This window comes from Crinia signifera, chromosome 1, assembly GCF_055691185.1.
Source record: "Crinia signifera chromosome 1, ASM5569118v1, whole genome shotgun sequence".
Lineage (NCBI taxonomy): Eukaryota > Metazoa > Chordata > Amphibia > Anura > Myobatrachidae > Crinia > Crinia signifera.
Window position 1 is genome coordinate 264,311,559 of NC_139217.1, and position 16,088 is coordinate 264,327,646.

General features: G+C 41.5%; 1 protein-coding gene across 1 annotated transcript in view; it reads left to right on the forward strand.

Moving 5' to 3' along the window:
- The window catches only part of ARHGAP45 (Rho GTPase activating protein 45), a 71,187-nt gene that overhangs the window by 51,392 nt on the left and 3,707 nt on the right, over window positions 1–16,088 (forward strand). Inside the window, exons 12-22 of the mRNA XM_083182330.1 lie at window positions 803–940; window positions 1,610–1,800; window positions 2,062–2,165; window positions 3,016–3,096; window positions 3,239–3,316; window positions 6,085–6,254; window positions 6,537–6,725; window positions 6,944–7,081; window positions 7,239–7,462; window positions 8,658–8,880; window positions 8,968–9,058. Coding sequence (XP_083038456.1) covers window positions 803–940; window positions 1,610–1,800; window positions 2,062–2,165; window positions 3,016–3,096; window positions 3,239–3,316; window positions 6,085–6,254; window positions 6,537–6,725; window positions 6,944–7,081; window positions 7,239–7,462; window positions 8,658–8,880; window positions 8,968–9,058 — 1,627 coding nt within the window. The remainder of the gene's footprint in view (window positions 1–802; window positions 941–1,609; window positions 1,801–2,061; window positions 2,166–3,015; window positions 3,097–3,238; window positions 3,317–6,084; window positions 6,255–6,536; window positions 6,726–6,943; window positions 7,082–7,238; window positions 7,463–8,657; window positions 8,881–8,967; window positions 9,059–16,088) is intronic.

Here is a 16,088-nt window from a genome sequence, read left to right on the forward strand (position 1 = left end):
TATTTTTGGGATAGAAAATGTAAAAAATAAGTGTATTTCTGGATACAAATACACCTATTTTTACACCTATTTTTTACACATTTCCTTTAGTAAATTTCCCCCGATGTTTCAATAGATTAGCGCTTTCTATGATTTATTATCACAGTCCCTTTAGGCAGGTAATCAATAGAAAAGTCAATTTTCCATATCAATTAGTTTTGCTCCATTTGTTAGAGACCGTGCTGAATGTGAGGTGACGCCAGCGGGGTGTATGGACTTGTAACGGGGAACTTCATCTGCTTCAACCGGCGGGGCTCTGTTGTGATAGGAGCCTCCGTCGGGAGCAGACCGTAGCTCTCCCGTCTCCCGCTGTCCTCTAGATGTTTGAAGAGGGAGAGGAGCGTCACCCTCACCGGCCCGATGTTCACGCTGCAGGGGATCGCCGCAGGTCACTCCTGGCGTTTGGGCTTGCGAAGCGAAGGTCTCAGGAGTATTGCAAGATAAGATGAAGCAAGGAAGGGAGCTGTAAATCAATGCTGATAGCAGGCTCACATTATTAGCCTCCTCTGGGTCCAGCCCAGCCACAGTACCCGTTACCACTAGTTTCAGCCCAGCCGCAGTATTTTGTTAATTCTGGTCCTTGTGAAGTCCAGACGGTCTTTCATTCATCCTGACCGTTATTTCTACACATTACCACATTGAATAGGGAAGGCAATCAACTCTGAATCAGGCCCATTGGCTAATGATATTGTAATGTTCACCTTGTAGCTCCTCTCTTTGCTTTGATACATATGCTCACTAAATTTTGCTTCTGGTGCCACAGGCAGAGGAATCAATGGCCACTTACCGGACATGCATTGCAGATGCCAAGACACAGAAACAGGAGTTGGAGGATGTGAAAGTGAATGTTCTTCATCAACTCCAAGAAATTATCAAACAGACTGACCAGATTATGCGCTCGGTACAAAAACAGCTTCTAAAGGATACTTTCACTTATCTGATATGGCTCGTGCTTTTAACTACTTGTTCTTTATTTACAAACCTTGTTGCATGTTTTCTACCACACCTTTTACTCCTGTGGCTATTTTGCTATAGAGTGATTTTAACTACTATTGTTCTTCTCTCAATATTTCCTTGCACAATTTGTATTATTCACATTATGGGCCTAATTCAGCATGGAATGCTAATTAAAGAAAAATCAGTTGCCTACGATCAAAAAGTGTAAACGCCCTTTGCAAAATTGTGAATACAAATACAAATATCGATGCATTTGTAAAAACCGAACCATAGAATTTTTTTTCCATCTGAGTAAGTCTAGGGGCTTCCACTAATCTGCTAAACAACCAGGCTGGAATGGGTCATCGCTGACATCAGAAACCTACCCAGAAAAGGCCATTTTGCTGCCCCTACATGCTTGCTTCCTGTCAATCAAACTGCTCTGCGACTGCCATGTGTACGGATATTTATTTGCAAATTGCGACATCGCATGTGCAATGAGAACACTAGGCACGTGCAGTTGTTCAATAATCGAATGAATGCAAATTCTCTACTTCGCAATCTACGCTGAATTAGGCCCTATACCATTTACTGTAACTAGTCATTCTGATTCAGTTGTCCTGCTTCCCTCTAGGCCACAATCTCCTATTATCAAAGCATGCACATGGAGACAGCCCCTCTACCAGTTGGGTTCCAGACACTCTGTGAGAGCAGTAAACTCTATGATCTGGGACAGCAATATGCATCTTATGTTAGACAGCTTGGAGCTGGAGCAGAACCTGAAACTTCCTATGACTTCCAGGCATATACACCACAGATAACAATGTATGAAATTCCATGTCAATTAATCTGCTTCATAATCCTCTAATTTAATGCAATGACTTTACAGATGTAATTAATAATATCATATTATAATAATAATAATAATAATAATAATAATAATAATTATTATTATTATTATTATTATTATTATTATTATTATTATTATTATTATTATATTCCCTATCTATATATCTAGCTATCTCAAAATATATTTTTATCTGTCTATCTACAATATGGAAGTTAGAGTTTGAATGATCTTTTTAGGTCACCATACATTCGGTCTAGAAAGTCAAGTTTCAACTCCCAAGATTTTGCTACTGCAGAAAATAAGGAAATCACTGGAGAGGAGCGTGCTGTGGAGAGAAGAGGTGAGGGAAAGAAAATACAAAGAAAAATAAGACATTTGGGGGCAAAGGAGGAAATGTACTAAGCTTTGCAGACTGATAACGTGGAGAGAGATAATGTACCAGAAGGGGTGGATCTAGAAGATTTTTTTTTCAGAGGGGGTGGCTTAATAATCAATCCTGACTCCTCCCATTTCTACAAATTTTTCTTCCTTCTTCCGGTACTGTCTCCTCCCATTTTCAGGCAATAATTTCACATCATAGCTTCATGTATCTCATTCCGGTTGAGTTACCTGGCTTCAGACAGCATATATAATATATATATATATATATATATATATATATATATATATATATATATATATATATATATATATATATATATATATATATAGAAGAAAAGTTCAAGTCGGCACTCTCTCGTAGGTGGAAAAGGAAATATATGCCCTGGTGCCTTGTAATGCGTCTGCAACGCAAATATAACAATACCAAAGTCGATACCAGCACTCAAGGGACTTATCATCAAACAATAGACAAACTCAGATGTCTGTGAAGCAGACATCTGAGTTTGTCTATTGTTTGATGATAAGTCCCTTGAGTGCTGGTATCGACTTTGGTATTGTTATATATATATATATATATATATATATATATATATATATATATATATATACGGTATATATAATGTATGTATAGCCTCAAGTGGTCACATGCTATATTCAAGTAGCTATGTTATCCTTGAAAGATTCAGGCTTTGCTCCACAGAAAGATATTTAACTTATTTTTTTCTATGAGTGATGCCTTAGTCATATTACTTTTATATAACTGTAATGTTATGATGTGGCTCTTGGCTAATGTTGCTCATCATTATTAGGAGGCAGAGGTCATCAAGTACATAAGTCATGGCCAAGTGCTATGTCTGAGGGAGACACAACAGGGAGCAAAGAAATCACAGGTACATTTGCACGTATTAAGGCACTGGTCATATCAACAAATTATGAAAATAAGTTTATTTCATAATGTATGCAAATAACATACATGTTTTAAATATGTAAATTGCAATGTGAGAAATTTTAAATTAAGTCTCCTCTTTGCAGGTTTTCCTGAAAAACCGATACAGCCTCTGTCACCTAATGAAGATGTTGAGAACAAAAGATTGACCGCACTTGAGCAAGGTAGTCACAATATTATGGCAGTCTTTTGGTTGGTAACACCTAGCGCAACTGGCTATTAGATTAGTCCCCGTGCTTGCATGGGTTTCCTCCAGGTACTGCAGTTTCCTCCCATAGGAGGTTATTCTGGTTGGTGCGGAACTTTCCAGATTCTTTCGGAGCGGACCGCACGCCACGCTGTGCGGACATTGTAAGAACAAACGCCCACAGGTCCTCCGCATTCGGACGGACTCACTCTTTAAGACGAGGGTGTGTTTTCGGACAACATCCAAACCGTGCGTGTGCGGTGGCCACACACATATTCTGCACGGTCTTACAGCGGCAGAACGGACGGGAAGCTGCCCGTACGCACCGATGCGGGGTATGTCCGCAAAACATACTACTGTCATCGGAACTCATACATCACACACATGACACACTTCTGCAATTAGGCTACCTCATAAAAAAGGGATTGTTTTTATTGGTCATCAATTATTGTCGAATTGATAATTAAACACATTACTACCACTTTAGATTAACCCTTACATCATGCAAAGTGCAAATCATTCTTTCTTGCCCCTTTACGCCCATGTGTTATGTATGCATATTAGATCATAATTGTTCGTCAAATGCAAACACACACATACACATCAACACACTATGTACATCTTTACATTACCCTTCACTTTCTAGCACTTGTATGCAATAAACCCATCTATATACTGTATATGCCTTTTGCAACTTACATACTGTAAATATACAACACTATTTATACCTATACTGTAAAATGATACAAAAACACACAGACCACTTCTAACTTTCATATAAACATTTATTTAAGTACAAAACAAATTATAAAACATTTATAGCAGCAGGTCACAGAGGTCCTGCACATCCGCTGCCAGGAGGAGCAGGTGCTGGCGCATCCTTTGGAGGGCCCCTCGCACACCCTCGCCTTCTTCCCTCTGGTCATCTGTGGGCATGTTAAAGGGGGTTCAACATTAAAATATGCTATTTAGGTTGACATTGTACATTGTGATACCTAAATTCAATCCTAACTACCTACAGCATGATAAAACATACATACACACAATTACATAGTCAATAGTGTTTCAAATGAAAATAAATACTATGATGGTGAAACACACACAGTGGCTTACACTATACAATATGTTACTTATAACATTGCCAATGTATGTTTCAAAATCACAACAACACTTGAGCCTCACTCACACTTGTCCTGCCTTACCACTCACCAATGTACTAGAAAGCTACATCCACTAGAACTTAGGTTAATTCTCCTCAACAAAACTAACTGTAGTGTGTTACATTCATCTTTATATTAAGGGTTCTATTTCACAGTTCCAATGAGGAATAAAAATAACACATAAACAATAATAAGAAATAATGTAGTATAGAATGTGATAAATACAATATTGAAAGAGGAAGCTCAGTCCATAATCTTTCATCATAGTCTGTTCTTTCCTTGTGCTCTTCCAGTTCCAATATATAAAAAATGTCTATGAAATGGTATACTGTCACCTTTTGACCATAATCACTGGTTTCCCAACATCCTGAATGGTGTAAATGTATAGAAAAAGAGGAGGGGAGACAGGTGAGACCTGTGACAGCTGCCCCTTTAATACTAATCAGGTGTGTTAGATGACTCCCTCCTCTTTAAAAGCCTTAGGGCTATTTCACACGCTCCAGCTCCTGCTGGGCGGCGAACCCTCGCACGGCCAGGAAGCCGTGCCGCACACAGCAGTTTACAATGGTGGGGATGGCCACAGCCCGGCAGCCGTCCCTTCCAGTGGTGGGATCCCGCTGCAACCGGTACGTGGCCGTCCCGTATGAATGGACACAATTGTGTCCATTATTAACTACAGTGTGCGGCACGGCTTTTTGCCATGCGGGGTTTCGCCGCCCGGCAGGAGCCGGAGCGTGTGAAATAGCCCTTAAGGTAGTTGGCAGGTGAGCTTTAAACCAAGAAAGAACACATTTATTTATTTACAGTTTCTTATATAGCGCAGCAGATTCCGTTGCGCTTTACAATAGTATGTTCATTTTAGCTATGATTTGTCAGTAGTTACCAGGTTCTTGAGAGACCAGTTGTTAGTGTAGGACTTGCAGTGAAATGGGATCCCTTGGCGATGGGCTGCAAGCTTAAATGCATTGATCAATTCATGAACTAAAACCCCATTATTTAATTGATTATTTGTATGTTAAGGTGAGTTAGTTTTTTGTAGTGAGTGCTGGGTCCCCTTAACATTGTATTATTACCTCTTACTTATGTAAGACTTATCACATATATTCTCTATATCCCTTTACTATCACTTTCATTTTACACCAATGTGATGCCATATGTGGTTCTGGCGGGTAAGTCCAGGTGCCTCTTAGGAGTGACAGTCAGCAATTTTGGGGTGCCAAAACCAAATTAGGTCTTGCACCCCAACCAAAAAGGTTGTGGGACCCCTGTGTTTGATACATAAGACTATTTGGCTTTGAATTCACCAGAAGACCCTCCTGACAACTCTAATATCAAAGTTGTGTACAGACTTTGTATAGCATCCTGTGTTCCAGCGCTAAGGCACACAAACTTTGACTTTATACATTTGTGAATTTTATAAGATTTTTTTTTTTATTTGTGGTGTTCAGTGTCAGTGCTCTGCAACACTTTCCTAGAATAAGCATGCCACCTAGTGAGCATACATCATATATTTTTTCTACTCCTTTAAGTTTACATTAAAACTTTACCCTTAACTTATCAACACATCTTTTTTTTTTTTACTTAGACATTAATGGACTCCCTGCAAACTTGGAGGTAACAAGCTCTACTGGTCCATTCCGCAATGTTGGGTTATCGCGAGCTGCAAGGACTCACAGGCTACGCAAACTACGGACACCAAGCAAGTGTCGGGAGTGTAACAGTTATGTGTATTTCCAGGGAGCAGAATGCGAGGAGGTGAGGGGGGAGTGGGACACAGGTTTGGTGCAGGTGTTTTTACTGTCCTTCACAAATGAACTGGGGCTTAAAATGAACTAGGGCACTACTATGGGGCATGAAGTGAATAACCACTGCAAAGAGAAGTGTTGCTCTAGAAGTATTGCTGCAGGGACCCATTCAGAAATGTTGCTATGAGAACCACAAAGTTCTAGATGTGCTCCTGCACTTTATATTTTTAGCATAACCCACATTTCTGCCCTGTTACATTCCTAATTTCCCCACCTCTTTCTATTCTCTCAGTGCTCACTCGCATGCCACAGAAAATGCTTGGAAACTCTGGCCATACAGTGTGGTCACAAGAAATTGCAGGGTCGATTGCTTCTGTTTGGCAGGAACTTCTCTGAGGCATCGCTGAGGTCTCCAGATCATGTGCCCTTCCTCATCCACAAGTGTGTCTTAGAGATAGAAGCACGTGCATTAATTATGAAGGTGAGACTATTGATATGTTTGTAGAACAGCCGTATTGCATGATCATTATTAAACTACAAGTTACATCCATCCTGGGCTACTTGTATCATAGAATTATAACTTTTGGCTGCTGGCCCGCCACTACACCGTCGGTAGTCCATCTATTCAGTAGCAGGAATTACTGTATAGTAACACATTGCTCCCTTCTGCCAGTTTATATACTTGTGATTGTGCTGTAGGGTATATATCGTGTGAATGGGGTCAAGACTCGTGTGGAGAAGCTATGCCAGGCTTTTGAAAATGGGAAGGAGTTGGTTGAACTCTCTCAGGCATCACCACATGATATCAGCAATGTCCTGAAACTGTATCTTCGACAGGTAAGTATAAAGCCATATTCATGGTGTAGATTACGTCTCCTGTTACTAAAATGCCCTGTATGTTTCTTTTCCTGTTCCACTATTCATTCATATACTTTTAATTTTATGATAAATAAATCCCCTGTCTTTTAAGCAATAAATATGTTCACTATTTCAGCTCCCTGAGCCTCTGATGCCATTCCGTCTGTATAATGGTCTCATGGGTCTTGCAAAAGAAAGTCTACGTGGGTGTGAACCTGGCAAGGCATCCAGACTGGAGGACAAAGGAGAAGAGACAGAGGCAGAGATAAAAGTCATGGTGGAAAAATTGAAAGAATTGTTGCTGGATTTGCCTCATGAAAACAAGGTCACACTGCAGTACTTGATAAAGCATTTGTGCCGGTATGCCAGCTATGGGGGATACCTCTATCAATATTTTTGTCTAATTTTTCCGTTGTAAAGGAGAGAAGGACACAACACTTTGGGGCTTAATTCAGTGGTATGTTCCGATGAACATTATAGCACAGGTGTCCATCATATAAAGTAGGCCCAAAATCACACCTCTAAGCTCCTTTGTGATGTACAAGCAGCAATATTGCTGACTACAATGTACTGCTCCTAAAAGACACATCGCAACCATACCTTTGAATTGATGCTCCCTCTTTAAGTACTTAGGGTGGGGGCTATTCTAGACAAGAATAAAATAACACAAGATTCCCTCAGCACACCATAATGGACCAGTACTTACATTACATAGTAGCAAGGCAGAGATCTGGGTTACACATACTGTATTTGAAAACATATGGCTAATCCACCAGCCACTTCATAGTGTCTCTGATATGGTAGCCCTACCACTACATAATGGAATCCACTATTGGGCCATACATTTGTATATTGCTACATGATATTAGCACATACATTTATAACTAATATACCTGAAAGCACACTAAATGTTACTACACAAACCAACATGCCCTCCAATTACCAACTCCATAATGCCTCTCAAAATATTGATACATAAAAAGGCAAGTTGCGTAAATCCATTTATTAATTCACTACAGGTACTTGCAAAGGAGGCTTGTATTTTCTGAACTATGAAAATATTAATAAATAAGGGGGCATACACACAGGGCAATCCTGTGCTTAGCGATGTGTGCTAAGCAATATAGCCCCGAAGATCTTACTAGATATTTAGTAAATGCACTAAATATCTAAGCCAGCCAAGAGCGGGGTCACGCATCGTCTTTGCTATGGGAAGTACAAACGGAGCAATTTGTGCTTCATTTCTAAGAGATCTAGACAGATTGCCTAAAAGAGGTTAAAAAAAAATCTACCCTTAACTTGCGTAGTGTAAACTGACCCCACACAGGCTAATCCCGTTGCTCTGTCTGTGTCAGGATAAATTTGTTTAGCAATACATTGGTGGCTAAATTTGATGATTTCATTGCAGGCAATAGCTTGAAATATAGGTAAATGGCACATTTACACGTAAATTCAAATATCATGGTATTAAAATGTAAACATTTGTAAGTGTTAGAAGTTACAGTTTCCATTAATATCTGCCCTAAAAGTATAGTTATTCCCCTTTTTCTTGCAGGGTTTCAGATCAAGAGCACATCAACAAGATGAGCCCCAGTAACTTAGGCATTGTGTTTGGGCCTGCATTGATGCGACCACGTCCCACTGAAGCCACTGTGTCTCTATCATCCCTTGTGGATTATCCTCACCAAGCACGCATTGTGGAGACACTTATTGTCTTCTTTGACAACATTTTCCAGGAACCTCCTTTGGGTCTGGATAAACTATCGAAAACCGATGATGTAAGATATTTTACAGCATTTTCCTTTTTTAAATAAACAATTCACATCTAGTTTCTGAACATTAAATTTCACGCCTGTTCTATGCAGGACACCTCCCAAGCTGCTCCCAAGCTGGAAGTCACACCTGAAGAAGACGTGGCTGAAGAAGTGTCAAACTACCAAGTTGCAGGATTCAGACGTGAGTTATGTCACTGGTCATTTCATTATAAGGGACCATTTATAACTGCTGTCACTATGGGCCTAATTCAGACCTGGTAGCAAGGCAATGGACAAAACCTTGCTGACTGCAGGCGGGCCAAATTTAACATGTGCAGAGAGAACTAGATTTGGGTGAGGTGTGTTAAAACTGAAATTTAAATTGCAGTTTAAGAATAAAGCAGGCAGTATTTACCCTGCACAGAAACAAAATAACTTACCCAAATGTAACTCTCTCTCTCTGCACATGTTACATCAGCCCCAGCTGCAGTACACATTTTTATCCATCTGCAAAAATTGCAGCCATGCTAACAGGTATGATTCATCAAGGCTTCCTTAATTCATATACAGTAGCTTATTCTGTGCCTATAGTTTTTATACTGGAATCAGCCAGGCAAAGTGGACCTTCCACTATACACTGTAGGGGCAGCCATTTAATGGGTTGAAATAGTTTTCCACTCAAATCACTAGGAACATGGGACATTAGTGATGTGTGAGGTTCCACATTGCTTGATGGCTCAATAATTGTTCAAGCACAAAATGGCTGCCACAGATGTAACAGGTTTTCAGTTCTTTCATTGCTGGGTATAACGAAGGAATTTAGTGATAGTTTGTTACTTTTATGTTTAGAAGTTCAAATTAATTCAACATTAATGATCATTTTACCTCTGTGACATAATCCGGGGGCACGGCAGGGAGTCGGCACGTCATTGGGGGTGGGGGAGAAGGGCTGGCGCTGCTCCAAGCACAGCCTCCTCCATAGTGTGAACGAAAAATAGATTGGTCGACCCGTTTACACGGCCAAGCAACACGGCAACGAACCGGTAAGGACTGCTTTTTTTACTGGTTCGTTTTGCCATGTTACTACCCATTTAGGGGACGCGGTAACCCCTTTCACATCGCAATAATTACTGGGTCAAAAATGGATTGCACCCTGTAAATAGTTGCGGTGTAAAAGGGGTATAAGTAGTGTACAAAGTAAATGTTTATATACGAAAAAGTTCAATGACAACATCCACAGTATAGGAGTATGCAACCAAATGGAAAAAAAAAACAGATAGATCTTATCCCTGCCTCATGTATACCCCTCTTTCCTGGTTGATTGAGAGAAAATGTTTGTGTACATGTACATTGCAAAAGGTCCAATAGCTTTTGGGTCCTATGAACATCAACCCACAAGATTCTGACAACCCATGATCAATGGGAGTTGTTAACATATGGTTTCTAGCCAGGATCTGTCACCTGCAGTAAATCAAATTGACCAAAAAGGTTTGGTCCTAAGCACACTCATCATGAAAGATTACAAAAGGACACAGACAGACAATACACATTGGCAAACAGCCATGTTACAAACTTGTAAACCACTGAATCCAGCAGATTGTACAGAGGAAGCTAGAAATCCATCAGCACTATCAGGTTGAGGGGTATGGATCATTAGGTCACCAGCATGTTGGTCGACATGCATTTAGGTCGACATGAGTCTAGGTCGACAGTCAAAAGGTCAACATGGGTTTATTTCACTATTTTTTGTCCCAAATGTCAACACAGTCAACATGGGCACTGAAACGTAGCGCTACGCTCAGCACACTATTTTATTCTCCCACCACGCCCTTGTGGATGGTAGGGCATGAAATACCGCCTGTCAGCACAAAAAAAAACAACCATAAAAACCCCATGTCGACCTTCCCGCATATCGACCTAATGACTTTCGACCAACATGCTGGTGACCCAATGACGGTATCCCCAGGTTGAGATACCATAGTCCTAACTACAGGGATGTAAGGAGGCTGTACATCTAGAACAGCCAGGATAGACAATATCTGCCTCTTTTCCAAAAGAAAATTAAAAAGCAGATACATAAACCTTTTGAGGAGCTTTAGTTTTAAACCACTCTCCTTAATGCCCCCATACACTATACTACTCCAAGGGTAGAAGTCACATGTGATGCTCCTGGAACCACCCGGGAGCTTCCCGAGCAGCAGTATTACATACGAAATAGCGTATGCAGTCCCATTCAACACTGCCGAGAGGCTGTCTGAGTCGGTCCAATCTCCAACCCAGATCAAATGCTTATGGAATAGCTCATCGGATATCAAACACATGCGATTTGGCCCTTTTTCACACAATGTCTCAGCCCGATCTGTCGAAATCAGGTGAATAATGCCAGAATTGCACTAGTGTATGGACAGCCTGTCCATCAAAATTAGTACAAGCAGACAAAAGAGCTATGAAGCCCCGCTACTTCACACAAGGAAAGCTATGGATTATACTTAAAATAATTCCTTTTCTTCGGAGTACTTCATGGCAGCCATTACATTGGGTTCATCCCTCTCTCTACCAATTAGATAGGTAGTTTTCCCCCCCAGGATCTAGCTCCTCCTCTTCCTCTTCCCTATATAGCTGAGTACCTCCATTGTATCCATAGTCTTTGAATGTCTCCGCCTCAGATCCTAGTGAAAAAAACCATACACAGGGAGGGCTAAATCTGGGCTGCCGTGAAGTAATCATCGTAAGTATAATCCGTAGCTTTCTTCTTCCTACTTCATGGCAGCCATTACATTGGGATGTACCAAAGCAGTAGGGAGGGTAATACAATACCTCAAGCCAAGGCTTGTCGCAAAACTTCACTTCCAAAATGAGCCTCGGACACATCTAGAGCATAATACTTGGAGAAGGTGTGCAAAGATGACCAGGTAGCCGTCTGGCATACTGTATCTCCTTAGCTGAAACCTTCGCCTCTCTTACCCATGAAACCACCATTGCCCTAGTTGAGTGTGCCTTTATACCGTCTGGAACCACACGTCCTACCTTCGTGTAGGTAAACAAAATTACTTTAATCAGCCATCTCGAAATAGTCTGTTTCGATGGAACAAATCATTTCTTTGCTCCTTGAGGAATTATAAACAAAGATTCAGTCTGCCTAAAACTGCTAGACATATCTAAATAAATGTTGATGGCTCTGACCACACCCAACGTATGTAAGTTTTCTTCCTTCCTGTTTGAAGGATTCGGGCAAAAACAAGGTAAAACAATCTCCCGATTCACATGGAAACCACCTAAGGCAAAAAAGATGGCTTAGTTGTAAGGACAACTCTATCTGGAAATATCTTTAGATAGTGATCTTTTGTGGACAAAGCTTGCAGTTCACCCACTCTTATGGCTGATGTAATTGCTATCAGGAAGGTAACTTTCCATGTCAGAAGCTTCAAATTGGTCCTATCCAATGGCTCAAAAGGTGCCGACATTAACCCATTCAAAACTAAATTAAGGTCCCATTGAGGAACCATAGACCTAATCTTCGGTCAAATGTTTTTAATAGCCTGGCAAAACCTTTTTACCACACTATGTTCTGCAAGTCTCCTATCCAGTAATGTACTTAACGCAGAAATATGCACCTTCAGCGTAGATGCTGCCAACCCTTTGTTGAATCCGTCACAAAGGAATTGTAACATGAGATATATTTGCTTTGGGAAATACAAACTTGCCCTTGGAGCACTTTGCAAATATCTTCCATATTCTGTAATAGATAGCCGATGAGACTTTCTTCCTAGCCTGAAGAAGAACTTTAATGACATCTGGGGACAGATTCTTACTTTTTAACTGTTGCCTCTCAATCTCCAAGCCATCAAACAACTTCTGAGGCTCTTGGCAATTCACAAGACCTTGACTGAGAAGTTCGACAGGAACAACGGATCCGCTACCACCATGCTCTCCACCATAGGAAACCAAGCCCTTCTGGGCCAGTATGGTAGTGTAATTATGACTTGGCTCCTTTCTGTTCTGACTTTCCACAACACCCTGTGTATCAGAGAAAACGGAGGGAAGACATATGCTAGGGAGAATCTCCATTCTCCCTAGCCCTGTGTTGGATAGCTGGAGAAAAAGCAAGAAAGTTTTTTTGTTGAATGACGACGCCATAATTTCCATTTCTGGTTGGCCAAAAGGACTTATTAGCGGGACTCCTTCAGTCCCCATTCTCCCAGCACCACACTTTTGGGACTCAGGAAGTCTGCCACTTGATTGTCTTCTTCCGGCACATGCAGAGCTGATATCGACTGAAGATTCTCTTCGGCCCATGTCATGATATCTCGTACCTCTTCCAACCACACTTGAAGTCACGTCCCTCCTTGCCAGTTGATATATGAAACTGTTGTAGCGTTGTCTGAAAAGATATGTAGGTGAAATCCTGTGATATCTTCGCAGAAGTACTTTACCGCTTGCCATATTGCTCTTAGTTCCCTTTGATTGGAGGAAAACTCTGCCTCTTGAGATGGCCACACCCCTTGACAGGTTTTGCCTAGACCGTTTGCCCCCCAACCTATGGTACTGGGATCTGTAGTGATCATCTCATATCGGGGACTCATTAGGGACAATTTTCTCACTGTCAATCGATCACTCTCCCACCATCTAAGGGAGTGTTTTATTGCATCTGGAACTCTTTTATTTGTCGCCCCACAGAAATTTGCCTTTTTGTGCAACACAAAAGAGGATCCACTGCAACAGCCTCATCCTCCACCTCGCCCCCCAGGGGATGATATCCACCGCGGAAGCCATCATGCCTAGCAAGCTCATTGCTATCCTTAATGCTGCTTGGGTGTTTTCGCGAATGAAGAGAATCAACTGCTGAATTTTTTTGCGTATCTTTTTTCAGACAGTGATATTTGGAAGGACACTGTGTCTATCACTATTCCAAAGAACTGAATGTCCTGTGTAGGAATAAGTCGACTCTTTTCTCAGTTGACAAGCCACCCGTGATCTTGAAGGAATTGAATGGTATAATCTCTCGCTGCAATAACCTCGCATTCTGACTGTGCCAAAATCAAGAGGTCGTCCAAGTACACCCATATCATGATTTTCCATTTTCTTAGATTTTCTATTAACACCAAAAGGACTTTCATGAAGACGAGGTGAGGCCGAATGGAAGGCAAGTGAATTGGTACTGCTCTTCTCCTATGCAGAACCTCAGGTATCTTCTGTCATTCGGTGCAATTGGAATGTGGAAGTAAGCATCTTTTAAATAGATTGACACTAAATAGTTGTTCCTTCTGAGACCCATCAGGATAGATTTGGTTTGGTAGTTTCCATGTGAAACTCTTTCTTATCTGGTCGTTCAGACCTCTTAAATCTAGTATGGTCCTGAAACCTCCAGAAACTTTGCTTATGATGAACAGACGAGAGTAAAAACCTAATCCCCTTTCTGTATTTGGGACTTCCTCGACTGCCCCGAAATCAATTAGCCCCCTTAAACTCAAATTTTGAGCTTCCCTCACTGTCTTTGAAAGAGGAAGCTTGGAACTTAAAAATGTTGCCATCCTTGGCCTTGAAAGAAACTCCAGCCGATACCCCGTGGTAACCACTTCCAGAACCCATCTGTCCCGAATGGTTTGTTCCCAAACGTGTGCAAGTTTTAACAGCCTTCCTGCCACTGGGACTTGATCCACGGGATATGTACAGTCACTGCTTTTGACCAGCTCTGGAATTTTCACCTCTCCGCATGACAGATTGGCGAAAAACACTCGGAATGTACCTGAAGCGTACCTTTCACAAAATGGCCTACCAAGCCTGTATAATCTGGCTTGCCTGAATGACTGTCTGTCAGAATAAGTAGGAAATCTTCCCCTTCTGTCCTGCGGCAATCTCACCGAATTGCCTCCAGACATTGGGCCTTATTCTAGTTCACTCTGACAAAATCTTAGATGGACAAAACCATGTGCACTGCAGGTGTGGCAGATTCTACTTGTGCAGAGAGAATTAGATTTGGGTGGGGTTTTACTTCAAAGTGAGATATATATTGCAGTGTAAAAATAAAGCAGCCAGTATTTACCCTGCACAGATACAAAATATTTCACCCAAATCTAATTCTCTCTGCACATTTTACATCTGCCGCCCTGAAGTGCACATGGTTTTGTCCATCTAAGAAGGATTTTGTCAGAAAGAGTGAACTAGAATAAGGCCCATTCTCTGGATCATCTGATCCAACTTGCTCCCAAAAAGAATAGCCCCTTCATATGGGAGTGTTTTTTTTTTTTTGGAGTGGGAGTCTGCAGCCCATGACTTTAACCATAAGGCCCTTCTGGCCGCCACACCTGATGTTAGTGACTTAGCCGAAAAGTCCAGCACATCCAAGAATGCTTCACAAATTTAGTCCACTGCTAACTGGACCCAAGTTTTTACTGACCTGCTCCCGTGAAGTTTTATCCTGTAACGAGGCGCACCAAATTCTAAGTGCTCTGGAAAGAGGTTATGGCCAATCCTGATTTCATTGAAACTGAACTGGAAATATGCAACCTTTTTAAATGCGCTCTCCATTTTATTTTCCATCGCATCCTTTAAGGAAGCTCCATCCTTTTAACGGAATAGTCGTCCGTGTAGTAACCTCAGACACTGCTGCGTCAATCTTCGGGATACTACACCACTTTATAAAGTCCTCATCATATTATTCCTACACATTTTATCAACTCTCTTAAACGACCCCAACGCTCTTGTCCGCATTATGCCATTCTTTAGACAGTATATCCTTAACGACTTTGTGTACAGGAAAACATCTGCCTTTCTTTGATCTATCCTCAAACAAGGCATCAAACTCTGCCTTCACCGGTGTTTAGAGTTTTATAGAAAAATTTCCACCAAATCCAGGTTAAACAATCACTCATCTTCCATAACTCAGCTGAGGAAGCCGCCGAGGTATTCAAAGGCGGAGAAATGCGTACTGGAGCCCTGTTTATAAAAAACACTGCCGCCTGCAGTGACCACGCCGGATATGCTGCTGCCCTCCCCGTGTCCCTGGAAGCTTCTCACCCGCCACCAATGCCACGCTCCACCGGGGGAGAGTCCAGGGTAAGGCATTGCCAGCCCCACACGGATAAAGTCCATGCCACCGGCCCAGACCATAGATAGGGTAAGGCACCACCAGTCCTGCAATGCCCAGGGTCCAGCAGCAAAACTAGCTTGCTGGAACACAAAATAACAAAACACTAAGCTAAACTACCCGTTACAGACGGAGGAGACAGGAA